The 26,998-nt window shown below is 46.1% G+C and overlaps 1 protein-coding gene and 1 non-coding gene across 7 annotated transcripts in view; both read right to left on the bottom strand.

Moving 5' to 3' along the window:
- Positions 1 to 26,998, bottom strand: part of LARP1 (La ribonucleoprotein 1, translational regulator) — a 96,093-nt gene that overhangs the window by 46,276 nt on the left and 22,819 nt on the right. For 2 of the 6 annotated variants that reach the window (XM_031449398.2, XM_064484480.1), the window contains exon 1: positions 6,869 to 7,738. The exons of 3 other annotated variants lie outside the window; for them this stretch is intronic. In XM_031449398.2, coding sequence (XP_031305258.2) covers positions 6,869 to 7,319 — 451 coding nt within the window. In that variant the 5' untranslated portion in view covers positions 7,320 to 7,738. Of the gene's footprint in view, positions 1 to 6,627; positions 6,649 to 6,868; positions 7,739 to 26,998 lie in introns of those variants that run through there. One more of the 6 variants, XM_064484482.1, reaches the window with a different exon arrangement.
- On the bottom strand, positions 10,032 to 10,104 carry TRNAV-UAC (transfer RNA valine (anticodon UAC)). The gene has a single exon. It is a non-coding gene; the product is annotated as a tRNA-Val (tRNA).

Genomic DNA, 26,998 nt, shown 5'->3' with positions numbered 1-26,998 from the left:
ATATATTCATTTTCATATTTTTTCATTATAGATTACTACAAAATACTGAATATAGTTCCCTGTGCTATATAGAATAAATTTGTTTTTTTAATCTATTTTATATATAGTAGTTAATATTAGCACTTCTTGAACCCCCAATTTATCCCTTCCCACCCCTTTCCCCTGGTAATCATAGGTTTGTTTACTATGTCTGAGTCTGTTTCTGTTTTGTAGGTAAGTTCATTAGTGTCTTTTTTTTTAGATTCCACAAAAGTGGTATTTTTCTTTCTCTTTCTGGCTGACTTCACTTAGAATGATGATCTCCAGATATATTCACAATGCTGCAAATGGCATTAGTTTATTCTTTTTTATGGCTGAGTAGTATTCCAATGTATAAATATACCAGCTTCTTTATCCAATCATCTGTCAGTGGACATTGAGGTTGTTTTCCTGTCTTGACTATTGTATACAATGCTGCTATGAACACTGAGGCTTGTGTATCTTTTCAAATTAGAGTTCCCTCCAGATACATGCTATGTGGGACATTTTAAGTCATGAAATGGGCTATTCCATAACTCAGTATCAATTTGATTCCCAAAACAATCTCAGTACAGGGGTTAGTCCCATTCTGTAAACAAGAAAAACAGCATGTTCTAATTTAAACCTCATCACCTAACTCATTGCTCCTTGACCCTGCTGTTTCCTGCTATCACTAGCCAGGTGTCAAAACTTATTTTCTTTCATGAACCCCTAGCAAGGTAAGGCCATCCTCTCTCCTGGCCACTCCCTTAGATCACTCCAGACCAGCCAGAGAGGTTTGTGAGCCCTCTGGAGGCCCCAACACCCTAATTACCCGCTTTGAGGTTGTCTTGGATTTTGCAAACAGGGGCACTCCCATCTGCCGACCTCTCCATTTTAAAGAGGTTTTTTGGTTTAAAGCCAGCTCCTCCTCCTCTCTCTACCCTCCTCCCAAAGGGAGAGAAAGAGTGCTGAGTAACATCTCTGAAATGCTTACTCCAGCCTAGGTTCCATTGCAGACAGGGGGTGGGTCAGCCAAGAGACTCCACCCCTCCGGAGGTTCGGGGATCTAGACTGCTGAGAGTACTCCCGAGCCAAGGGCCCAGAACCACCTTTGAAGCACCTCTCCTTCTGGGCAGACACTCATTTCCCAGTTAGTGTAAAACTTAGACTGCCTGCCCAGAAGAGGGGGACAGGCAACTGAAGGTTCCTGGGGAAGGTCTCTTCCCCTTCTCTCCTTCAGAGGGTGTCCTGATTGTGTTCTTTCTTTATAAAAGAAAGTTACTTGAATACAGAAAAAGAGCTTTAGGCCCTCATTTATGGAGGCCAACCTAGCAGTTCTTTGCCAGAGGTGCACAACATAACCAGTTATGTCATTTAAAACAAACAAACCAAACAACCATAATGCCATTAGCAACCCTGAAAAGTAACTCCTTAATATAATCTAAAATGATCAGATATCCTCAATTGTCACCAAAATTTCTTCTTACAGCCTATTTGTTTGCATCAGGATTCAAACAAGATATATGTACATAATGCATTTGATTGATATCTCAACTCTTCATCTATGATAGTTCCCTCTTTTAAAAATGCCATTTATTTAAGTGTAGTTGATGTACAATATTATATAAGTTACAGGTGTACAACACAGTGATTTCACAATTTTTAAAGGTTATATTTCCACATATAGTTATTACAAAATATTAGCTATTGTCCCTGTGTTATACAATATACACAGCTTATTTTCTACATAGCTCATACCTCTTAATCCCCTAGCCCTATACAGCCCTTCCCCTTCCCTCTCCCTAGTGATAACTTCTAGTTTGTTCTATCTGTGAGTCTACTTCTTTTTTGCTATATCCACTAGTTTGCTGTATTTTTTTTAAAAATGCCACTTATTTATTGATACAATAACTTGTCCTGTAGAATTTCTCATATTCAGAAATTGGTTCACTGCTACCTCACGGTCAATCAATGTGCTCCTCTATCCTCACAGATCTATGGTTCTATTAGTTATGGGTTCAATTTTTATTTGATGGGGGGAAATTTTTGTAGACCGCACTGTGTACTTTTCTATTATCATATTCGTTGTAAGGCACCTAATTCCAGGTTGCTACCATGTTGCTCTGATATGCACTCCCAAGCAATTGGCCTAGGCTCCTGAAGCCAGAAGTCTCTCCAGCCCTCATAGTTTGGATTCAAAACTGGAGTTCTTCTTAACATACATGTATAAAAAGCTCTGCTTTGTAAAAATTGTGAATCACGATGTTGTACACCTGAAACTTACGTAATATTGTAAATCAATGACTCCCCAATTTAAAAAAAAAAAAAGCTTTGCTTCGGTTTCTTTTGTAGAGGGGGGTTTATTGGGAAAATAAGTGTTTTTGATACCACAAAAGCTTTGAAGACATTTAGACCTCATCCAGTTCCCTCAATTTACAGATGAAGAAACATAGGCACAGAAAAAGTATTAGGGTTGCTAGTGTCCACAATGCTGGACACAAGCAGAATCAGAAGTGGAATGAACACTCCTAATAATACTGATCATTTGTTATAAATTTTTAAAATAGTAATCATTAAATACTAGCACTTATTAGATGCTCTGTACCTGGTATTATCCTAAGGGCTTTATAAACATTACCTACTTTGATTCTCACAACCCTATGAAATAGTTACTACCATTATTCTCATTTTGAGGATGAAGGAACAATGGCTCAGAGAGGCTAAGTAATTTACCCAAGACTGCACAGCAAGTTAAAAGCAAAGCTAGAACCCTAAATTACAGACTATTTAATTCCAGGGCAGAGCTCTTACTTCCACCCAGTCCATTTCAAGTGGTGGGGAAGGAAGAAGCCAGGATATGAAGTAGCTCTGACGCTGAGATCTCCACGCAGTGAAGACTGATACCCCATATCCACACTGATCTCCTACCGAGTACAACTTTACAACGGAAGGTGGGGGAGGGGAGTGCCCGGGAAAGGGCCGGAACCCAGGAAGGAAACTGAGACAGAGAGTGGAGGTTTACCTGGGGCCAGCTCAGTGAGGCAGAAGATCCCTGGGGTTGCCATGGGTTAGCTGGAATTACATTTTTATTTTATGCCATCAGTTAGCTGCACTTCAAAGGGACACAGAAAAAAATGATGCCCAGAACATAAATTTTCAAATCTCAGACCCTACCCCTGACTTTCCTTTAAAGAGAAATGAAGGAAAAGATTACAGTCCTGGTTAGTCTTCTTAGTACACAAAGTTAGAGGTGTCACACAACCAATCGGCTGATTCCCCTCTAGGGTTGGTAGAAGCTTGTAGGGATGATACATTCTCAAGTACCAATCTACAGCATGTACACTAGCCACAGCCAACGTTTAGTTCAGTTAGACTGGCCTCTCCCCACAGCCCTGAGAGCACACGTACACTCTGCCAAAAGGTAATCTTTACGAAAGTTAAAATAAATTAAAACTTATTTTTAAACATTCTTCGTAACACATTGTGAAGTAAAAATAGCCAATTCTTTGAGTCATCAACCCATAATATTATCCATACTACGCCCTTCTTGTCTGTGGATAAGGAAGAGTCCATTTTTAGGGACATAGATCCCATATATTTCATGAAGTATGGATACAATACCAGAAAAGGAAAGTACTGCATTCACCAACCCCCTCATTTTATAGGTGGAGAAAACGAAAACCCAGAAAAAGTCCCAGAAATTCCCATCATTTCAGTCTTCCAGACATAGTATTAACAGTGAACACATACCAGGCACTGGGCTAAATACTTTACACATATTATCACAGTGAATGCTCATTCAGCCCAATGAGGCAGATAAAACATAATTTCTATTATACAAATGGGGAGGCCAAGGCACAGAATGGTAAAGTATCTTGCCCAAGGAGACACAGCTCTACCGCTACCACAGAGCTGTGGTGGCGGTAGAGCTACCATGCAGTTTTGACCCCAGAACCTCTGCTATATATCATTTCTTCTTTTAACTAAGACATCTTGCCTCTCTCATACTTCAGAGTTGTGCCTAGAATAAAGAAACATTTTTAAGCATTTTCAAAATGTTCCAGGGGAGGGAAATAAAAAACCAAAATGCAATTCCAAGACTTAAAACTACTAAAACACACAAGCTTAAACCAGAAGAGAGACCCCCCCACAAGAAAGGGGAGATATCACAAAACATCTTTTATTACTATTTACTGCATGTGTCCCTTAAAGAACTAAAATACTGGCATCTGAGCCAAAAGGAGAGCTAAAAATAGGCATCTGGCAAGCTTTGGAAAGCTTTTAGCTTGCTTATGAGGCACCAAAAACATATGCATCACAGAACACAAAATTTCCCAAGACCACACTGCCACTCCACTGGTGTCACATTTAAACTTGTCCAAGCTGCAAATAAAATCAGGGCTGGAAAAGGGCCTTAGTGATCCACGCACTTCAAAAGAACCTGACCACACAATTCTCTCGCAAAACCATCCAAGCCCTAACAACAGGCTTAAACAGGGAAGCTACTGGATTAATTCAGAGCTCTGTCAAAGACTATTGTAAATGTTCAAAACCAGTGAGTGGACATTTTCTTGCCTTAAGATTCCAGAAAAGGTGGGAGGCTATAGCTCATGCGGGAGAGCACATGCTTAGCATGAACAAGGTCCTGGGTTCAATCCCCAGTACCTCCTCTAAAAATAAATAAACCTAATTACCTCCTCCCCACAAAAAAGATAATTAACACAACTATAAACAAATAGAATAAAGAAAAAAAAAAAGATTCCAGAAAAACAAGGACAGAGTAAGTCTACCCGGTTTAGTCCTGCTTTGGGCACTTAAAGCAAGTTGGCTTATTCTACTCACAAGTAAAGGCCAGATGCCAGCCAAGCTGTCTTCTTCCCACGATCAATAACCTCAGTGACGCACCCTATCAAGGGCCCCTGGATTTGCACAAAATGCCAGCTCAGGCACCCAATACTACCTGATGTCATGGCTGATTTAAAACCCACAAGGCAGGTTCACCATTAGCTAAGCAGCAGCAGCAGCTACGGTGAGTAGCCCCATTTAAACTTCTGAGGAGTGTTCTCTCCTGGGGATGATTATACCCCTTAGAGTTTAAAGAGGGGGGTAGGACCAAAGAGTGTCTTAAAGTTGCTTTCCCTCCCTCTGTGGGTGGATCAGGAGGGATTTGCAAGAAAATGGAGGTTTCAGCACTGCCCTTTGCATAAGAGGGTTCTGGAAGGAAAAAGGGGGAAGGGGAGGAGGGCAAAAGGAAGAGAATATGGTTTGAGGTACTATTAGTAAACCCCAAATGTCCGCTCCTACAAATGAAGCAACCTTAAAAGAAATAAAAATTACAACACGCCATTTTCAGAATTGGCTGTTTCCCTAGGACTACGAGTGATTCTATTCTTTTGCATGTGAAAGCATTAAGCTCCCCTTTCAACTTTCCCCATTTTGATGGTTTAAGCCAGTCAGCTTCAATCAGCGACTACAGAAGGGGAGGAGTTTTGAAAATGCACTAGGGCTATAACCAAAGGCCATCATTCTAGCTCCAAGCGCGTTTATTAGTACCGGTCCACTACAATAGGGCCAAAGAATCGAGCCCCACGGTATCTCTACACGCCTGCAAAGGGAGGAGCGCCGGCGCAATTCCCACCAAAGCCGACGATCTGTTCTCGGTAAAGGGAAGCCGAGCCGGGGCTCCATCTTCTGCACCGCCGCTTTCTGCACAATGACACGGCTCTGCTGGGATTTCCTGCACGCCCACCTCCCCCAAGGGGCCAGGTCGAAATGGACCCAAAAGCCGAACAGGGAGAGGGAGGGCGCGGGGCGCGTCGGTCGGCGGTCACATGTCGCTCCCCGCGCGGGGAGGCACCACGTTGTCCCGGCTGCGGAGGAATGCCGGGAAAGGGGGACGCGCACTCACACCGGCGCGCACACACACACTCCCGGCCGCGACGCCCGCCCGCACCCGCCTTCCACCCCCAGCGCCGCGGCGGGCGCCGAACGCCGAGGCCGAGTGGCCACGAGCAGCCCGCGGGCCGGCGGAGCGGCGCATGGCACCCAACTGTCACCCGCCCGCCGGGCCGGCCACTCCCTCCCCCGCCGCCACACGCCCCTCGCGTCGCCGCATGCCCCCTTAATCGCCTCACATTTTCCGCCAACCCCTTCACTGGATGCCCCGCACACTCGCCATCCGGCTCCCTCTCAAGGCGGAAGGTCCCCAGGATCAGGGAGGGAAAGCACCGAATTCAATGACACGTTGGGTTTCCTCTTCTCTCCATTCTCCCCGTAACCGACCCCTCAACCCGTCGCCAATGGTGATTCTACCGCTTACCACCACCTACTCGGGAACAAAACTTGTTAAGTTTTAAAACCTGAATCAGTACGGTCAGTATGAACTCATCGCCGGGCGCTTTGCTGCCCATGACATATGCTCATTAAACATTTACAACATGGGGACGATCACAACGCTACCAAAACGGGGAGCATGAGGCAGGGTGGTAGGGGGCTTCCCGAAGAAGGTTCAGGCTAGAAACCGTCTCTTACACCAACACGCGGTAAGGGGAGAGGGCCCTTTTCACCGAAACCAGCGCCCACCCTCTCCCAGCGAGGTAGGCCCGGACCACGCCGTTGCCCACTAACCGCTGCGGCCCAGGCGGTAGCCGTGGCCTCCTGGCGACCAGGTCCTCCGGCAGGGACAGGTTCCCGAGTGCTTCGGGGGGCAGGGCACGGCGACCCGAATTAGGAGGCAAAAAAAAAAAAAAAAATCCCGAGTCACCACGACCAGCGGCGGACCCCTGGGCTCTGGAGGCCGCTGGGGGAGGGGACGCCTATGTCCCCGGAAAAGGTCCCCGAACCCAGGATATCAAGCAGAGAGACCCACCTGGAGGAGACTGTCCGTTCACGGTGGCCAGGACGGGCGGCAGGGCATTCTTAGTCCACGGGTTCACCTTGGGCGGAGGGGCCTCCACGAAGTCTCGGCGCCCGGCGCCCGGGGCTCCTCCGCCACCGCCCGGCTCGCCGCCGCCGCCGCCCTCCTCTCCGTCGCTGACGGCCAGGCCCTCGGCGCCGGGCGGCTGCGGCGGCGGCCGAGGGCTCTCGCGCTCCAGCTGCCCGGTGCCCTCCTTGTGTGGCTTGGCGCAGGACGGCCGAGGTCTCCGGGCGCCGCCGTCCTGCTCCCCCCCTCCGACGTCGTTCGCCCCGGGCTCGCCCTTGCCCTCAGGCGGCGGCGGCGGCGGCGGCGGCGGCGGCTTCTTCCTCACCAGCCCCCCGTGCTCTTCGGCCTGCAAGAGCGGAGCGCCCCCGGGCAGCAGCGGCTCCACCTGAGTGGCCATCTGCGCGCCCGCCCCCCCGGAGAAGCCGGGCGCGCCCGAGGCTGCCTCCCCCGCCTCGAACTTGGCTCTCAGAGCGCCCGCGACGCCTTCCTCCGGGGCGCTGGGCCCCAGTCCTTGCGGAGAAGGGTCGGGGTTCACGCTAGGCGCGGCCCCCCTCCCGGTCGGATGCAGCCGCCGTAGATCCAAGGCCCGCTGGCGGGGCGGGGGGGGGAGGAAGGCCCCCCACTCTGCGGTCCAGGCCTCCTCGGCGTGCGTCCCCCCCCCGCCCGTTCCTCACGAGGCGCCCCCACCCCGAGCCTGGCAGGCTTCTCGTCCCGTCCCTCCCTCCCCCCAGCCCCCGGGGCGGCCCGGGCTTCCCGGCTCGGGGGCTGCAGCAATATGGACGGACGGGGGAGAGGCGCGGCGAGCCGAGCTGACCACGCGATCCGCGGCAGGCGGCGGGCGGGCGCGCGCCTCGCGACGCAGCGGGCGAGGGGAGGGGACGGCGCAGCGGGGGCGCGCCCGCCAGGGCCGGCCCTGGGCGACGGTCGGGCGAAGGCGGCGGGAGGGCGCGCGCACGGCTTCGCGGCCCCGCCCTTTACCCCGCCCCTCGCCGCCGATTCCCCGACGCACCTCGGAGCCTGGGGGTGAGGGGTACTCAGACCCGACGGGGGCGAGCACGTGCCTGATGCAATTCGGGAGGGGGGGCGGTGAGCGGGGCCGGAGAGGTGGGGTGGTAAAGAGGGGGAAGTGCCTTAAAGGGCCAGCGCGTGAAAGCGGACGCAGGTGGAGCACATGGGAACGGGCCACGCGGCCGGCCGGGCCTGCTCGCGCTCTTTAGTTTGGGTGCGCCAGATTACGCTGGGAAGGAGCCATTAATGTCACCCTCGATTTACAGAATGATGGAGAGGGGTGCTGCCGGCTCTCGGGTGCCCCGTGGTCCTGGCCCCTCCAGGCCCCGCCTGGGTGACCTTGGGCGAGCCGCCCTCACCTCCGCGGACTGTGCTCGGCTCCTCCCAGCCCGCCCTGCCGGGACAGTGTCCCGAATTGGATTTGACGCCCGGCCCGGAAGGCAGTCCTTTAACCCTTGGAGCCATCGGGCACCTAGGAAATGACCAGGGAATTACTAGCAGACCCCAACCCGGCCAAGCCCCGACACCGAGAATTTATGGACAGGAAATGTCTTTTTTGTCAAGTGGATTTCATTTTTTATAAAGATTGCTTGCGGCGGGGGTGGGGGAGGGTAGATAAACCAAGCCTGATTGGCACTCTGGAGATCTGAGATTTTATCCGGACCCTGCCCCTTACCAACTCTGCAGCAGTTGGGCCTCAGTTTCCCGATTGTAAAATGTGTAAGTGGTATACGGCAGCGGTTTCAAATTTTAGTGCAATTAAATATTTACCGACCTCTTACTATGGGGATTCTAGGAAGCAGGGTTTGGAAATAAAACCAGGCTAACAAGGTCCCTGTCCTGATGGAATTTACATTCTAAGGTGGAGAAAAAAGCAAATTAACTGATAAGCAAGTGCTCGTTTTGTATCTGAAGACAATAATTACTACAGTAATAGGTTACACTAGATCCGCTATTTTAGTTTGTACGATGAGGGGAAACCTTGAATGCACATTCTGACGCATTTGGAATCAGGCATGTCTTGGACTGGACCCAGAAATCTGCATGTCTAACAAGACCCTTTGGGTGCTTGTGGCCCCACACTTCACTTGGCAAAGTCCTGGCCTCTGGCACATAACCAACTGGACAGAGGAGAAGGCTGATTGAAAAGCCTCTTGGAACTGCCCCAAGGGAAAAGGCCAGTTGTAGGGTTGTTGTAACCAGGACTACTGAAGAGAGGTGCTGGTGGCAACAGCCAGGCAATCTGATGTCTAGTCCCAACCCTTCCATAATTTGTAATGTGGCCTCCACACCCTGGCCAGCTCTCAGCACTTCGCTGGGACCCCTTTCCTAGTTGAAAAATGGGATAAATTATGCTTGACTTGCTCCTACCTTCTCAGCTCTTGTGAGGAGTCAAGTGATATGTGAGTCAAAGTGCTGTGTAAATTAGAGACTGAGGCTTCAAAAGAGGTACCAAGGGAAGTAATGATTAAACGATTAAATGGATCTCAATGAATTTAAGCAGGATTCTTCATAATTATATGTAACCTAATCAAAGGTAAATTATTGTGCATTGCCACTAGAATGCACTGTTTTTTATTTATTGATAAGTATTTCCTGAAGAGGATTCACATTAGACCCTCTCTGAACTTTTTAAGACAGGACACAATGGTCACTGTTGGTCATTCTTTTGTATATTCCTATAATTGGAGGCAGAGGGGAGAGGTGATCTCGTACAACTTTATGAGGGGACCAGGGCTCTGTATGGACAAGTAACTAGTTCATGCCACCTAGCACTCAGTCCAAGCTGAACAAGTATCACCAGGCCCTGTATGGAGACTGGAAGGGCACTAGGATCTGCATACCAGTGCAATGCCCCAGAGAGGGGCTCCTGAACATTCATGTGCCGTTTTACAGATGGGCAAACTGGGGCCAGAGAAGGTAAGAGACCGGCATGAGACTACATCTTAGACTGAGGCTGTTAGAGCTGGAAAAAGGAATCTTAATGATTACTCAATCCCCTTGCTTTTCAGGAGACTGAAGTTCAGAGAAGTTACTTACTTATTGTTTTTATTTGTTTGGGGGGGAGGTAATTAGGTGGGGGTTTTTTAACTATTTTAATTGGAGGTACTGGGGATTCAACCCAGAACCTCATGCACGTAAGGCATGCACTCTACCACTGAGCTATTACTCCCCCACCCCGAAAAGTTACTTAACCAAGGTTACATAGCTAGTCCATGGTAGAGTCAGCTCTCACACCTGAATCTCCTGATCCTAAATCCAGTAGCTTTTCCTACTGGAAATGATAGGATGGGGATTTGAATTCAGTTTTTTTTTTTAAATTCCTGCCCCATTATAGCATTCTATATGCATGTGTTCTAAATATTAATGATCGAACAGTTCAGAGTAGCTACTTTCATTAAGTAACTACTAAATATATGCTAGGTTCTATGAGAAATACGTGACATTCATTGTCTCCTTTAATCCTCACAATAACCCAATGACATAGGTATTATTTCCACAAATATCTATTGTGTCCATACTATGTGCCAGGCACTAGGCTAGGCCTTGGAGCTGTTATTATCTTCATTTACAAATGAAAGCAACTGAAGTTCAGAAAAAGAAAGTAAGGTGGGTGCCTGCAGTCCCAGGCAACAGCTGACTATCAGAGTGGGCTTCTTCCAGGCAGTGTAACTCACCAGGCCTGTTCTTACCCACCACACCACACTGTGAGGCCTGCCTCTCTTCCCTCGGCTGTCATATCCACAAGTATTTATGGAGAACTCATCAAATACATAGGACTGGGAAAGATACTAAAGCACTGAATCCTGTCTGCCCAAAAGATAAACTCTAACTGAGGGGACCAAGGAATTAAGTAATAGGTGATCTCCGGCCAAAAGAAAAGGTAAATAAGATTAGCTTTAGGCAGAAAGCAACAAGGAACAGACTAACTTGTGCTGTGTCCTGGGCTTCAACACATCACAGGCTTAAAACTCACAGACACACAGAGTAAGAAAATCAAACTTCAAAAATAAAAATAATAAAGTGGGTCCAGATACCAATTTGTAATTAATTATGTGCGTGTTTGCTCCGGGTGCTGGAAACTTCCTAAAGGAGACGGAGGAGGCCAGATGAGGGACAAGAGACAGGAGACCTGGTTTACAGCCTGGTCCCATCTCTGGCTCGGCTGAATGACTTGGGCAGCCTCCTGAGCCTTCCTGAGCTTCCATGTCTCCATTCTCAACACGGGAAGCATACCTGCCCATCAGGCTTATGGATGTGAAGAAAGATATAGTTTCCTTGAAACTCTTCTTTTGGGGAAGCATAGGTAAACAGAGGGTGGGTTTCATGACGTTATCTATGCCTGGTGGGAAGGAAAATTTAACACGTTTGGATATTCAATTTTATTCCTCTTTGAGTTTGATTTTTCAAAGGACTTTGTGTTTCTGGAAGAACTTGGACTGTATCACTAACCTGATACCAGGGGCTCCTGGGCTTAAGGCCTCTTTATACGGATGTGGAGGAGTAGTGGGGTTAGCAAGGGAGGGCCCTCAGCCACAGAAACTGTATGGTCTGGGGAGTGTGCTCCCAAACCCTGAAGACTCTTGGGCCTTCTGGCACATGCCAAGAAATTTATTTCAGTTCATGAGAGGAGACTCAGCCTAGATCTCCTCTTGTGAAGTAGAAGTGAACAGCAATTGTTTACTTAAGGGGGCTAAGGAGCACGGGAGGGTACTGGCCATTCCCTTAATACCTGGTTAACCCCCAGGGCAACCTTTTTTTGTAAGAATGATGGTCCCCACTTTACGGATGAAGAAGTAGACTTAGAAGCCACCCAATCCACCTGGCAAGCTTGGTGAAAGAAGAGGATGGGTTTGCAGTGAACAAGGTCTGACAGAGATGAGTTAGAGACAGGCACCACCTGTGGCCTCTTTTCACTGCATTCTACCTATACAGCCCCTTCCCTCCGCCCCACGACCCTCCCTGCACGTTCTCAAGTCATCCCCTGATGGGCTTCCCCACTAACTGTTCTCCCTGCCATGCAGCGTGCCCCCACCCTGCCTAACCCATTTCTCTGGGTCTTTGATGGACTTGGACAGGCCCTGCTTCTGCTTAAAAATCTCCAAACTCACATCCCTGCCTATACCGTTACTTCTAGCCCCACGCCCTACACTCCAGCGACAGTAGACCACTCCCTGTTTCTTTCATTTGACAAGCATTTATTAGATATCTACCATGTGTCAGCTACTGCCCAGGCCCTGGACACGGATTGGTGACCAAGACACACAGCTTCCATTCCTTCAGGAAGGTCCCCATCTAATGCCCTGTGGGCCTCGTGTTTTGCTGCCTCAGTCAGTTACTTCTCTCACTGTGACATAGCTGTTCATAGTGAGGTCCTCTGTGAATCCCAGCTCGACCATCTTGTGACTCTGGGCAAATATTTAACCTCTCTCTAAGCCTCAGTTTCCCCATCTGTAACTTGGAAATGATGATACTACTTTTCTCATAGAGCTTCAAGTGAGCCTTAAATGAGAAAATGTGTGTAATTCCATAGCACAATGCCTGGCATGTAGTATGCGCTAAGTAAACATTACCTTTCATTACTTTCTTATTGCAGTAATGACATCCTATTTCCATTTGTCCAGAATTTTACCAGTCTTTCAAGGCTCAGCACAAAATGCCAACTTCTTCACAAAATTTTATTTAGTCTCCAGAACTGGAATAGATTTCTCCCTACTCTGAATTCCTAGTGGCAATTTCCCTAAAGCATACAATATTCTTTACTTTCTTTCTACCCTCATTTATGGTTATTTATGAATATGCCTTATCCTCCATCTAGATTATAATATGCTTCTTGAAGGCAAGGATTGTACCCCATTCTTCTTAGTGTCCCTTGTAGTAATCATCAGGGCTGCCTCTACACAGTGTGTTTTCTGGACAAAGGAATGAATGAATGAATGCAGGATCACTTCTGATCACACCAGTGTTTTGGTAAATAGAACAATACTGTCAAACTTGTGGTTTCCAAGGGGGCGGGGGGTGGGAATGGGATTTCAAAAAGTAGAATAGATAAATAAGCTTATACTGTATAGCACAGGGAACTATATTCAATATCTTGTAGTAACTTATGGTGAAAGAGAATATGAAAGCGAATGTATGTATGTTCCTATATGACTGAAGTATTGTGCTGTACACCAGAAATTGACACAACATTGTAAACTGGCTATACATCAATAAATATATAGAGAGAGGGAGAGAGAAAGATAAAAGAAAAAGAAAACAAAACAAAACAGAACCCCACAGAAATTCCGTGACTTGCTCCAGGATGCTGGGGCAGGAGAATCAAGATCAGAAGCCAGGTCTCTCCCCTCCCATTCCAAACCCCTGCACATCACAGGTAACACATACAGCACACACTGAGAATGCAAAACTCCCACAGTTGAACTAAGGTAACCATGTTTAAACATTCCAGGGTCAAGAAACATCCAAGTTCACGGAGACAGGTGGAAATCAGCAGCCAAAATGAAGGCAGAAAGCAGTTTTCCCGGCAGCATGACCGTAAGTAGTCACAGGTACTGAGCTCCAGGACAGAATGGCCCTGACTTACGGACTGGAGTATAAACAAGAAAGGGCAAGACGTGTTCTCTGCCCCAGGGAACAAAACTCCATATACCAACACACTGTTCTCTTCACAGGCCAGTTGACTGTCCTTTACCTATGGCACAGAAAAATAGGGGAAAGGTTTTGGGGTCAAAGAGTTGGGTTCAGGTTCAGGTTTGCCCCTTCCTAGCTGTGTGATATCAAGCAAATTACTTCACTTCTCTGACCTTCAGTGTTTCCATCTAAAAAAATGATGAAAAGGGAAATATTTGCCTGATAAAATTCTGAGAATGTCAAATGAACCATTATTTGTGTAAGGGTTTTATAGTCCCAGATCTACCACCCACCAGCTCTGTAACCTTGGGCAAGTTCCCTCATCTCTCTCTGCCTCAGTTTTCTCATCTACAAAATGGATATAACAGCACCTACCTCTTAAGATTATTTTGAGAACTGAGTGAGTCAATACTTGTAAAGTGCTTAGAACAGTGCCTGACAAATGCTAAGTGCTGAATAAATGTCTGCTATAATTATAAAGAGTGTAGTAGTCATTGGCCTAGAGTCAAGGCAAACATTCTTCAAATCCCAGCAGAAAGCAGAGCCAGTGTTACCCTAAGGTACAGATAGGGAAATTAAGGCTCAGAAAAATTAGGTATTTATCTGGACTCATGCTGCTAGTTGGAGGCCACTCCAGGAGGTCTAAAGATTCCAAATGCAATGCCTTCCCCTCTGGATAATATCCTAGCTGTTGTGAGCTGTCAGCCCTCTGGCCAATTTCAGCCCACAGGCATGTTTTGTTTGGCCCACAGGATATTTTTTTCAAATTGAATTTAACTGTGATTAGATGGGCCCAGCACACACTAGTGAGCCTCAGGCCCCAGCCTCCTCAGGCCCCAGGTCTGTCACTCCCAGCTAACCACTCTCATTTAGATCCCTGCACAGGTGGATGCCATGCCTGTCACTGAACACCTGGTATAGACAAGTTCAAGAGACTAAAGGGGAGGCAGAGAGGAACACAGGCCAGAGGGATGGGGAAGAGGTAGTCAGGGAAGACTTCTTGGAGGTACCTGAGTTAGGACTGAAAACTGGAGAGTGGGAACTGTCTAGATTAAAAGGGAGGTGGGGAGAGTTGGGGAAGAGCAGATCAATTTGGCATTTGATGACCTTCAGGGATGTTTATGAGTTTCCCTGCCAAGACTTCCCCTGCCAAGATTTCCCCAGGCCTCTTCCTCGGTTGAGAAGAGGAAAGAAATGAGTTGCCCTTTAGCTCTGATGAGGTCATGTGACCCAGGAAGTCCACAGTCAATACATATTGTCAGTGTTTGTTGATTGGATTACTGATCTGTGTCATTACCCCTGAAGACTCAGCACTGCACAAGGCACCTGGAGGGAGATGTGATCTCAGAAGGCAAAGTATGAATTATGGCCTGTCTAGCTGTAGCCATCTAGAACTAAATTTCTTCCCATCTGAGCAGTCTTGACAGCAGTTTCTAACATTTCACACTTCTACAGCAAAGAAGGTAAGTCCTGGTTGCAGGAATGAGCTGGAGAAAGGCTGTGGCAAACTAATGAAGCTGCCTGACTGCCTGTCCCAGTGGCAGTCACTGGATCAGAGAGGTTTGCCAATTCCCACGGGTCCTACAGCATTTGAGTCTCTGGATCTGTGACACATGGTAGGAAGTGAGAACTTGAAGTAATGCGAGTGGCCTAAGTACCTAATTGTGGGTAAAGGGCAGAGAGATCACTGAAGACAAGGAATAGCCAGCTGGGCTCATTTTGCACTGGTAGCACTGCCTGGCGTGTTTGCTGCAAGCCTCCAGGGTGACTTGGCTCCCAGGGAGCCCCTCAACTGGGAAAAGCAGGAAATGTTACCGCACATCTGGCACTCCCTTGCAAAAAACCTCCAATGGCTTCATAGTGCAATAAATATAAACTCCAGACCTTTCACCTCAGCCCACAAGACCCCATGTGCTCCAGACTCCATCCACCTCCGACCCCTCTCTGCTCCCCTCTCCTGCCCTGCCATGTGCCAGCCCCTCAAACATGTAGAACTCGGGGCTCTAGAGCATAGAATTCCCACCGCCTGGAACACACACCCCCAACATACACACACAAACAGCAAACATTTCTCATCCTTCAAGCTGCAGTATAAATGGCCCCTTCCTGGAGAGTCCTCCTTGGATCTACTTGGCTGAAGTACTCCATGTTCTTCACAGCACAGATCACAATCTCTGATTTTATGTGTTGACCTGCTTTTCGCCCATTTCCTCCACTAATGTGTAAACTGGGGCTTGTGGCTATTTTGTTCACCCTTGGTATTCCCAGCCCCAAGTACAGTGTTTGGCACAGTGACCCTTAATACTTTGCTGAATGAATGCTGTGTGACCTCTGGCAAGTTGCTTCCCCTCTCTGGGCCTCAGTAGCGCCACAGGTGAAAGGCAGTGGCTGAATGAGGGGCTGCTGAGAGCCCCTGGGGCTCTGACTGTGGTTCGGTGGCTAACATCTGGGCCTTGGGCCCAGGAGTGAGCCCGACGTGTTGCATCTCCACAGCACTGCACACAGGATACTGATTTAATCAGGCAGCAGACACCCTGTAATTTAGTGTTCTGCTGTCCCCTCCTCCCCAGTCCCTGGGCTGGAGATCATGCTGTCAGATTTTCAGGATGATCCACACATAGCCACCTGTTCTCCCAGCTCACTGATCCCAGTGCCCACGAGGATGGGCTGGTTGGCAGGCAGGACGGGCTGGGAGAGGATGTTCAATCTGGAAGCCTGGGAGCCAGGGGGACTTGTCAATGTCATGAAATGAAAGACTGGACTCTGTGAGAGTTTTCATGAAATCTTATACTCTGTGGTTAGAAGGGACCTTCCAGGATGCCTGACCCAACCCTCAGCCTTCAGCATATCTGTTCAGTGGTGATCACCATCACCGAGACTCCACTTGAAGTGCTCAGAATAGGGGCCTCACCCCCTCTCAGAGCTGCTCATCTTGTCAATGAATGGCTTTGTTTAGGAAGTTCTTTAATTAGCACCACAGTGAAATAGGAGGCAGTATAGCACAGGAGTGAAGGGCCAGGCCTCTGAGCCAGGTGGCCTGGGAGGAATCCCAGCTCCGCAACCTCCTTGCTGTGTGAGCTTGAGCAAGCCATGACCCCTCTCTGTGCCCCCATTTCCTCTTCTGTAAACAGAGAGAACCCTCATTGGGCTGCTGGGAGAATTACAAGTGTTAATACCTAGTGAGAAGGCAATAAATGTCTGCTACTATTAACTGCCGCTATGACTGTTCTTCTTGTTTTTATTGTTTTTAGTTCTTCAGGGACTCTGTTCTCTTGTTTGCAAAAGAGACAGTGGGGCCCAAAGACGCAGGGCTGGGCCACCAGAAGGTTGTGCTCGCTGGTGACTGTGAGAACATTCACTTCATCTTTCCAGGCCTCAGGATCCTCACCTGAGAAAAGGAGAGGACATAATCCCTGTCCTGCTTCCCACCATAGAACTGATGTATAGATCGAATGAGAAATGGACAAGAAAGCTTTGAAAAGTGAAAAATGCTGTCTAAATGTGAGGGATTCATCTTATGTTCTTGGAGAAGCCCTGATATCTTTAAGCAAAGCATATTCGCTTCCAAACAGCAAAACAGCTAAACTCAACCTATTTGGCAATGTGTTTTGGGTACTTGTCGTGAATTTGAAGCTAATCCCTTCAGAATCTTCTTTCATTAATGTACCAGAGCACACAAATTTGAGAAGGGTTTACTTACAAGCATTTGTTAACTTCCTACAGGATATAGGGCTTGCTTTGGCTGATTTCTGCCATCTTTGTTTATTGTTACAATTATTGATTATTTCTTCTGTGTCTCTTCTTCAGCAATTTGATTGGCAGGTGAGATACATTCACTTTGCAAATGTTAGCAGGACACAGGAGCTCTGCATAACTTCAGGAAGTCTCGCATGACTTTTGTCTAATAGCTGTCAGGCCATGTGGACCTACAGCGGGAGGAGGCCCCTAGAGACAGCTTCCTCACTGTACAGATCAGAAACCAAGGCCTAGAGAGGCAAAGCCACCAGCCCAAAGTCACACAGCAGATTGATGCCAGAGGCTTGACTAGGTAACCAGGTCTCTTGACTCCAAACTCCATACTCTTTCCAATAGTTCTGTGGACCCCTGCAATTTCTCTAAATTAGCTGATTGTGTGTTAAGCTCTTGTAATTCATAGAGGTTTACGTTTGTCAAAACTTATTGAACTGTACACTTCCTAAGCCTGGCTAGGGCCTTGGCATTCCGTTTAAATTCCTTCTTCTAACTGGAACATTTGTGTTTTATCTGTAACACTGGCATTGAAATAAAGACCACACAGAAAAAAAACCAAAACCTACTGAACTGTACACTTAAAATCTGTATGGTATATTGTAGTAAATTTAACTCAATTTTTAAAAAAAGATAAAATGCTATGGCAGAGTCCTGTATCATGGGGGGGGTCAATGTCAAAGGTCAACATTGAGAGGAAAAATAACAGATAATATAAAGGGCTCATGAAAAGCCCTTAGGAAGAACTTAAGAGCCAGCACAGTCTCTCAGACAGGGTTTCTGCAAGCATTGTAACAGCCTGCTGTTTCTTCAGGGGGACCAGATTAGATGCTGTCTGGTGTGCAGGGATCAGGTTGTAGAAAAAAGAATGCATCTCTACAACAGGGTGATAATTCAGTGTGGTGAGATGCGTACATGCAAACAAACACTGCTAAGGGAATGGCAGCTTGTAAAATCTCACCTTAGACACACACACTCACACGCTCACACACACACTCACACACACGGGTGCATGGACCCCCTTGAGCAGGTTAGCCAAGGGCCTGAAGCCAGAGACCAAGATTTGAAGGCTCCTGGGGCCCAGTGTGAAAGTAAAATCAGGGGGATTTCAGGGCCTCAGATGGGGAGGGCTGCGGGGAAGGGGATGGAGTCTGGCTGGAAAGCTAGAACAATGGAGAACACCTCATTTAAGAGGAGAGGGCAGGGGTAGGGAACTGAGGAAGGAGGAGGAGATTGAAAGCTTGGAGGAGATCAAAGAGCGAGGCATTGGGAGGCAGCTTGGTTTCTGAGAAGGAGAAAGAAGTATGAAGCCCTGACTGGCTGCAGCCTCACAAAACTAGTAACTGTCCTTCGATAAGTAAACGCCCTAAAATTTGGAGAGATGGAGGTGGGAGAGGCTAATCCACAAAACTGAACACATTTACTGAGATTAAATTTAATACATTTCAGAACAGTTTGTTAGTCATTTACATATAAAAAGGAAGACTCCACACTTCTCAGTATCAAAAGGGTCTCCTCTTTTGAAGAATTTGAACATTCCCCCTAGAAGCGTGTTAAAACAATGCCCTTGTTCACCTCATACTCATTAGGATGGCTACTATCAAAAAAGGGAATGAAAATAACAACTGCTGGAGACAATGCGGAGAAATCAGATCCCTTGTACACTGCTGATGAGAATGTAAAATGATGCAACCACTGTGGAAAACAGTATGTAGCTGCCTCAAAAAATTATCCAGCAATGATCCAGCAATCCCACTCTTGGGTATATATTCAACAGGATGGAAAGCAGGGTCTTGAAGAGGTATTTGTACATCCATAATCATAGCAGCATCATTTATAATAGCCAAGAGGCAGAAACAACCCAAATGCACATCAGTGGAGGAATGAATAAACAAATGTGGTCCATATAGACAATAGAATATTATTCAGCTTTAAAAAGGAAGGAAACTCTGCCACATGCTACAGCGTGAGGACATCATGCTAAATGAAATAAGCCAATCACTAATCACTAAAGATACTGTATGATTCCACTTCTGTGGGACATCTAAAGTAGTCAAATTCATAGAAACAAAGTAGAATGGTGGTTGCCACAGGCTAGGGGAAGGGAGAAAAGGGTGCAGAGTTTCAGAATTGCAAGGTGAAAAAGATCTGGAGATCTGCTTTACAACAACATGAATAAACTTAACATTACTGAGCTGTACAATTTAAAATGCAAAATTTTATGTTAGGTGTCTTTTATCACAATAAAAAAAAGAACAAACAAATAAACAAAAACCCAATACATTTTCCTGTAGAGCTTCCTTTACTCACTGAAAAACAGCTGGCTATAAAACAAAAACAAAAACAAACAAACAAAAAGCTTGTTCAGTGTGATACTTTTTGTGTCAAATGTCCTATCTTGTTCTAATATATGCACATCATCATCATTGGGATGACGCCAAAAGTAAACAGTAGTTATTTCTGGGTTCTGATTTTGTTAATCTGCCAATCTGTATTTTCTAACTTTTTTTAACAGAGCATTTTTTTAACAGAGCATTTTGTGACTTATTGAAACAACAACAACAAAAACTTCACCCCATTCCAGCCTCTGTCTTTGATGTCCACAAAATTTACAGACATTGAATCTGTATTTTTGAGTTTTATTTTATATATAATTAGAAATCACTGTTAATAACTAATTTTAAGGGGGAGGGTATAGCTCAGCAGTAGAGCATGTGCTTAGCATCCACAAGGTCCTGGATTCAATCTCCAGTACTTCCATTAAGGTAAATAAATTAATAAATAACAGTCGATTTACTGCCCCCCCAAAAAACCCATAAATAAATAATTTAAAAATAATAATTAATTTTAAGATAATAATATTAATAGTAATATTTCCTATGTAGGGCAAGCTTAACCTGTGCCAGATACTTGTCCTTTCCATGAATTATCTCATACCATAACCCTCTGAAGTAGGGACTGTTATTAAACCCATTTTGCAGATGAGAAAACAGGTTATGTAACTGGTACAAACTCATTTATAAATGTCAAAGCTATGTTCAAACCCACAGCAGTCTGATTCCAGAGTCTGTGTTACTGGAAGCCTGACTATTTGGCTAGACCTGCATGATGTACTCACCTGTCATCCTGTTCATGGGTCCCTTCATCAGCCACAAACATAATTTATGTGTTACTTAAATTGTTCACACAACATCCCTACCATTCTCCCAATGGTTGTAGGGTATTTGTTTCAAGGATAAGACAAAGGTCAACCCCTCCAGAAATCCCAAGCCATGTAACATTCCAGGTGAGTCCAGACAGAGCTGATGAATGAGTCAGTCTTGAGTGGTCTGGGACCCTGGTACTGTACCTGGACATTCCCCTTCTTCATCCATATACTGACCCCACAGCCCATATATACTGACTACAACCAGTCCGGACACACACTCACTTCCCAGGACCAAATTCAACCCAAGGGGAGGGCGATGTGCAGAAGGAAATTACAATATGGCAATTGTAATATGATTTATCTCAAAAGAATGATTACAATTATGTAATTAACACTTTGTATTCAGACATTTCCCTCTCCAAGGATCTCTGACAGTCTTATGGATTATTTAAATATGTATCACATAGATTTCTGGAGACAAGGCTATAGTTTTAGAAGATAATTAAAATTCCTTCCCCTTTGGAATTAAGAGAATTGCCTATTGGATGAATAGAATGCCCACCAGACATACGAATATATCTAAACCTGGCAACTCTGAACACAGGGCGGGAAAGGATCCTGAAGAGCAACTTGTCCAGGAAAGATAAGTAAATTTCTAATAAACACAATACCAATCTTGAACCCCCTGCTCATGGCAGAAATTATTAACCAATCATAGCACTCGATCACTAAGCCTGGCCTTGCCCTCAGCATCTTTCTCAACACAGCACTCTCAGCAGCCACCACCACCTATCTGCCATCCTGGAAACTAGTCCACTCTCATCCCTCCAACAGGGAACAGTTCCCTTCAGAGGGAACTGAAGTTCAGAGAAGTAGATTAATTTGTTCAAAGTTCCATAACTGGTAATGCAAAGCTGAGGTTTCCAAATGTTTGCTTTCTTCTTAATCTCCACCCCTGATTCTTTGCTCTGTTCAAAATATACTTGGTGGATTATAGGTTTTGTACCAGATTCCTCTTACTTGAATGAGCTGTTTAGAATGTCTCTACCGATGCTCTGCTGAATGACAATGGGCCTATTGCTGAAAGTCTTTCAGGATCAAGTGCTTTTATGTTGAAAATAGAGATAGTAACCTGGGTTCATATCCCTGCCTCTCTTACTGGCAAACTGGGGTACTCTTTTGAGAAATGTGAGCTGCTGATGAAATTTCTGTGACTGTAGGGAAAGGATGAGAACATCTACTCTGGGTCCTCTCTAGGCTTCTCTGTGTTCCTGCTGAAATGTGATTTTGCTCTGGAAAGTGTAAAAATGAAGTAAGACATTGGCTGGCTGTGGTGATCTGGGTATGCTACTTGGAAGGAGGTGGCACTTGAGCAAGACTTTGTAAATCAAAAGGATTAAATGTTTCTTATGACTATAAAAGAATATGTGGTCACTACACAACTAATGGGGAAGATAGTATGTCAAGAAGAAAAAAATCACCCCTACTTTCTTTATAAACCATGACAAAATTTTGTTTTATTTTTCTCTTCTAATATCTTTTTACTCCATACACTGGTATTTGGGTTTTTTTCTCTCCTTTCACATGGCTGTTAATCTATGTATACCATTTTATATTTTGATTGTTTTTTAAGATTTAATACACTGAGAGTGCTCTAAAGTCCAATAATTCTACTCCTAAGAAAAACCAGTAGAAATGCATACATACATATGTTCACCAAAAGGCACGTGCAAGCAACACTTTTTATTAGAGACCCCAACTAGAAACAACTTGAACATCCATCAATAGAACAGATAAATCAACTACAATATATTCACAAAATTGAAAACTACACAGTGATGAAAATAAACTATAGCTACACACAGTAATGTGGATGAATCTCACAAATATAATGTTGAGCTAAAGAAGCCACAGAAGAGAACACACCATAGACCTATTAACATAAAGTGCAAAACCAGGCAAAGCTCATCATGGTATAAGAAGTGAGAACAGTGCTTATCCTTCGGGGACATGGCTAGTGACAGAGCGGGAGGCATCCAACTGCAGATTACAAAGGATAAGCACTTGGTGAAAATGTATCAAGCTGTACATTTATGACTCATGTAGTTTTCTACATATGTGCTGTAAGTCAATATAACATTAATTATATAGTTGCAGGAAAATACATTATCAAGCAGAGAGGGCCAAGAATGTCACTTTGGACCGAGGAAACAGCACACACAAAGAAACACTCAAGAGTGGGAACTGGAAAACAATCCAGATTGCTTGCAACATTGATATTACAACAGTTTGCAAAAACAGACTATCCCAAAACCTAGGGTTTAAAAACAACCACATTTATATGCCTAAAATTCTGCCAGTTGGCAATTTTGGCTGGGCTCCGCTAGACAGCGCTGCTAGTCCATCTGGGTTGCTCACACAGACGTAGTCACAGAGGTTGACTGGGGCTGGATAGGCCAAGATGGTCTGCACTGTTTACCCTTTTTGTCTGCTCTAGGAAAATGGATCTGGGCCTTTTCAACATCTTTTTCTTTTGCTGGGGGCAGGATTATCAATTTTGTCAGTAGAGGGAGTTGGAGGGACATTAAAGTAAAAAAGGGTTTTAGCTTCCTGGTTTCAGTGGGCGGGCTCACCAGGCGCCTGCACTCTCCCATGCCCAGCTCCTGTAAAGGATGGCTTCTCCAGCATCAGGGTCCAGTGCCCAGCAGCCAGCAGCACCCGGCAGCCAGCAGCTGACCCAGGAATCCCTATCAAATGCTTTTGTAGCAAAGTGTCTCTGGTGAGACATTTCTGTGAGTGGCTTTCCTGGTATTTGAGAGGGTACATTTCCAGCAACTTTCAGAGAATGATTTCAACCAAATCCACTGACCTGCCATGGTACCACAGTGACTTCTCTGCCATTCACTGGGCACTAGCCATGTCCTCTCCAATAGGATCTGGATTTCAGCCCTGGATGGCAGGAGTTAGGGGAAGGGGGCTTTTCCTCAGGTGCCCTATCTCAGCCCTAGGGATAGTGGCTGCTCCTTATATCTGATATTCCTATATTTTTTAGAGTTCTCTTTACTTCTTATTTGTTGGTCCCTTGTTACTTCAACCCCCATTATAATGAATAATTATTTATATTAAAGTTTCTCCGTCCAAAGTACTGAGTAGGTTTGCTGTCTTGGTTGGCCACAGACAGATCTATGCCTCACTCATCTCTCTGGTGGTCGATGCTGGCTCCTGGCTGTGCCATTCTCCCCACATCAGCAGGACAGGCTCAAGTTTGTCTGTTGTTTTTTTTTTTTATGTGGCAGCTGGATTCCAAAAGGATGAATGCTAAAAATGCAAGACCTCTTGAGGTCAAGGCCCATAATATCACTTCAACTTTTATCTATTAGTCAAAGTGAATAAATGGATAACAGTTTGTAAATTGCTTTCAATTTCATAATTTTAAACTATAGGCAGAAAAGAATTACCTTTCTGTAGTCCTAGATATTGGGCCCAGAGAAGACTTGCCTTGACTAAGGTTCACTAAGAAGTCACTGGCCTTGAATCCAGAACCAGAACAGTGCCTTTCCCCACTCTGCCAGATTGCACTGTAAGATAAAGGTCAAGAGCCTCATGGGCTTGGGTGTCACGTAGACCTGAGTTTAAATCCCAGTTCTGCCACTTACCAACCGTGTGGCCTTGGGAATTTTCCATGAACTTTTGCAGCTTTAGACCCTTCGCCTGGTAAAGTGGAGATTATAACAGGAGATACCCAAGATAGTGCTATAGAGAAGATTAAAGTGAGCCCATGTGTATAAAGTACTTGGCAGAACCTCTGGATCTGTAAAGAGGAGTTATTGTTTAAGGGAGGTTCAGCATGGTGAACAAGGTGCCTTATTTCTGTGAGTTTCAGAGGTAGTGCAGCAACCAATGATGCAACATCACCTTTCCCTCCCTGGGGCCTGGGGGCTCTACTGGAGGGTCATGGTTCTCTTCATGCAAAATACCCACTCCAAGTCCTGCCGGTAATCTCACACCCTTGAAGGCAAGGGTGCAGGTATCTATTTCCTAAGGGTCTTCAGGACCCTACTGCCTGCTTCCCTCCTGCTGAAGGCCGCCCTGAAGCCTGGCAGTCTGGAGTGATGTCAGGGGAGCAGGGCTGAAAGACCCAGCTCTTTCTCTGCCATTACTCCTGGAGACAAATCCATATGACGAGTAGTTAAGAGCACAGAATCCAGAGGAAGACAGACTCGGGCTCACATTGTCGCCCCACCACTTCCTAGTTGTGGGATATTGGCTCAGTCCCTTAATTTCCTTGACTCTGTTTCCTCATCTGTATAATGGAGTTGATAAAATAATATCTACTTAAAGAACTGTTTGAAAAGTTACATGAAACATAATAAACAGTACCTCTTATTTTTTCTCCTATTATTTTTTTCCTGCAGAACACACAAGTCAACATACAAGAAACAGTAGAGCTAGAACCAGAACCTGTGTCTTCAGACTCTCCCTTTCCCCACTTCTGCCCACACCACCCCTAAAGTATTCGTGCCTTGGGGTCAAGGCAGTGCTTCCCAGCTGTTCCCATGACAGCACATGCCAACATCTGGACGCCCTCTGGGTGAACATAATGAGACTGTTTGAGGCGTACAGGTGACTGTCCTGTCAGAGCTGGGGGCTCTGGCTACCCTGGGCTCCACCTGAGACCTGCAGCCTCTATATCTCACCATACTTATAACCTGTCACTCACTGTCCCCCAGCTGGAGACCTTTGGGTTAAGGTACTGACAACCCCTGGTAAGAGCCAGCATTGCATTGCTCAGAAGTGACACATTAATCCATTTTTGGTAAATCAGTCCTTGGCCAGTTACTCAGTTTCCTGGTGGGAGTCCAGAGGCCAGAGCCCAGGACATGGAACCTGGGAGGAAAATCAGATGTCAGCGCCAGTCCGGGCTCTGCCTCAAATTCGTGTGACCTTGGGCAAGCCATTCCCCTTTCCTGGGCTGTACCTTTTTGTTTGAAGCAGAACGCAGTTAGAGGAAACATCCACACGGTCCCTTCTAGCTCTGACATTCTAAGAATCAGGGATTCTATGAATTCCCCATCCCCCCCGCTGTCTTCTGTGCCTGGTGATCCGTGGTTTGGATGAGCAAATGGTAGACTCCCCCTGACTGTGCAAGATGCTCCCCACTCTCTGCTGGTCTCTGAAAATAAACCCTTCCTGGTCCAGACAGAGAAGAGAGCCACACCTGTCCCCTGACCCCATCAGTGGAACTCCTCTGAGTCCCCTGCACGCTCAGCTCCCCCTGCCCCCACATCAGCCTCTGGGGGGAAAGCATTCCTAGCTTGCTGAATTATCCAGTCTTCCTGCAGCTCCCAGTCCTTACACTACGGTCGGGGCTCATGCAGAAGGCAGGGGACTCCAGCAACAGGAGTGCGGCAGCCTCCCGGCTGGAGGAGGGGAGAAATGCTGGGAAAGGGAGAGTGTGGGAGGCTGGAGGCATATCCTGAGGTGTCCGGATTGCCAAGCCCTGGAGGTGGCACCCAGCCTTGTGTGCAGTGGGGAAACACCACAGGCCTTGAAGCAGAAGACATGGTCAGAATTTACGGTAAGAACGTGTCTGGGCTCCATGGAAGGCAGAGTGGAGCAGAGAGAGACTGGGGGCTGTGAGAGAAATGCAGGCCAGAGATCATGACATGGCAGTAGGGACAGCAAAGAGGAGGAGTTTAGGAGGTCAGCTGCAGGCAGGGTGACTGACCGACTGGCTGTTGCACCACAAAAGTGACTATGTCGCCCTGCTGGGTGACTGGGATTCTACTGCGTGGGACAGAGGGTTTGTTGCTGTAGAGAGAAAGACCCCAAAGGAGAGTGGAGAAAAGAGTCTCAGGCTTAGAGACAAATACATTAAAATTCCTTCAGCAATTCTTCTATTTCCTTAAACTTTCTCATTGTGCAAATACTGTATGATATCACTTACAAGTGGAATCTAAAAAACACAACAGGAAGGGATAAACTGGGAGCTCGAGATTTGCAGATACTGACTGGTATAAATAAAATAGATGAACAAGTTTATGCTATATAGCACAGGGAACTATATTCGATATCTTGTAGCAGATCACAGTGAAAAAGAATACGAAAACGAACATACGTGTGTTCATGTGTGACTGAAGCATTGTGCTGTACACCAGAAATTGACACCACCTTGTAAGCTGACTATACCTCAATTAAAAAAAAAGTAAAAAACACAACAAACTAGTGAATATAACAAAAAAAGAAGCAGACTCACAGATACAGAGAACAAACCAGTGGTTACCAGTGTCGGGAGGGAAGCGAGGAGGGGAGTAAGAGGCATAAACTCTTAGGTATGAACTAAGCTACAAGGATATATTGTACAACACAGGGAATATAGCCAGTATTTTATAGTAATTATAAATGGAGTATAAGCTTTAAAAACTGTGAGTCATTATATTATACACCTGTAACTCATGTAACATTATACAACTATGATCAATAGGACAAAGAAAACTTTCTCATTTTGTCCTCCCAACATCCATGCATCATGGGCTCTG

The sequence above is a fragment of the Camelus dromedarius genome, chromosome 3 (genome assembly GCF_036321535.1).
Source record: "Camelus dromedarius isolate mCamDro1 chromosome 3, mCamDro1.pat, whole genome shotgun sequence".
Taxonomy (NCBI): Eukaryota; Metazoa; Chordata; class Mammalia; order Artiodactyla; family Camelidae; genus Camelus; species Camelus dromedarius.
Note: the sequence above shows the minus strand (reverse complement) of the source record. Positions and strands in the feature narration are given on the sequence as shown.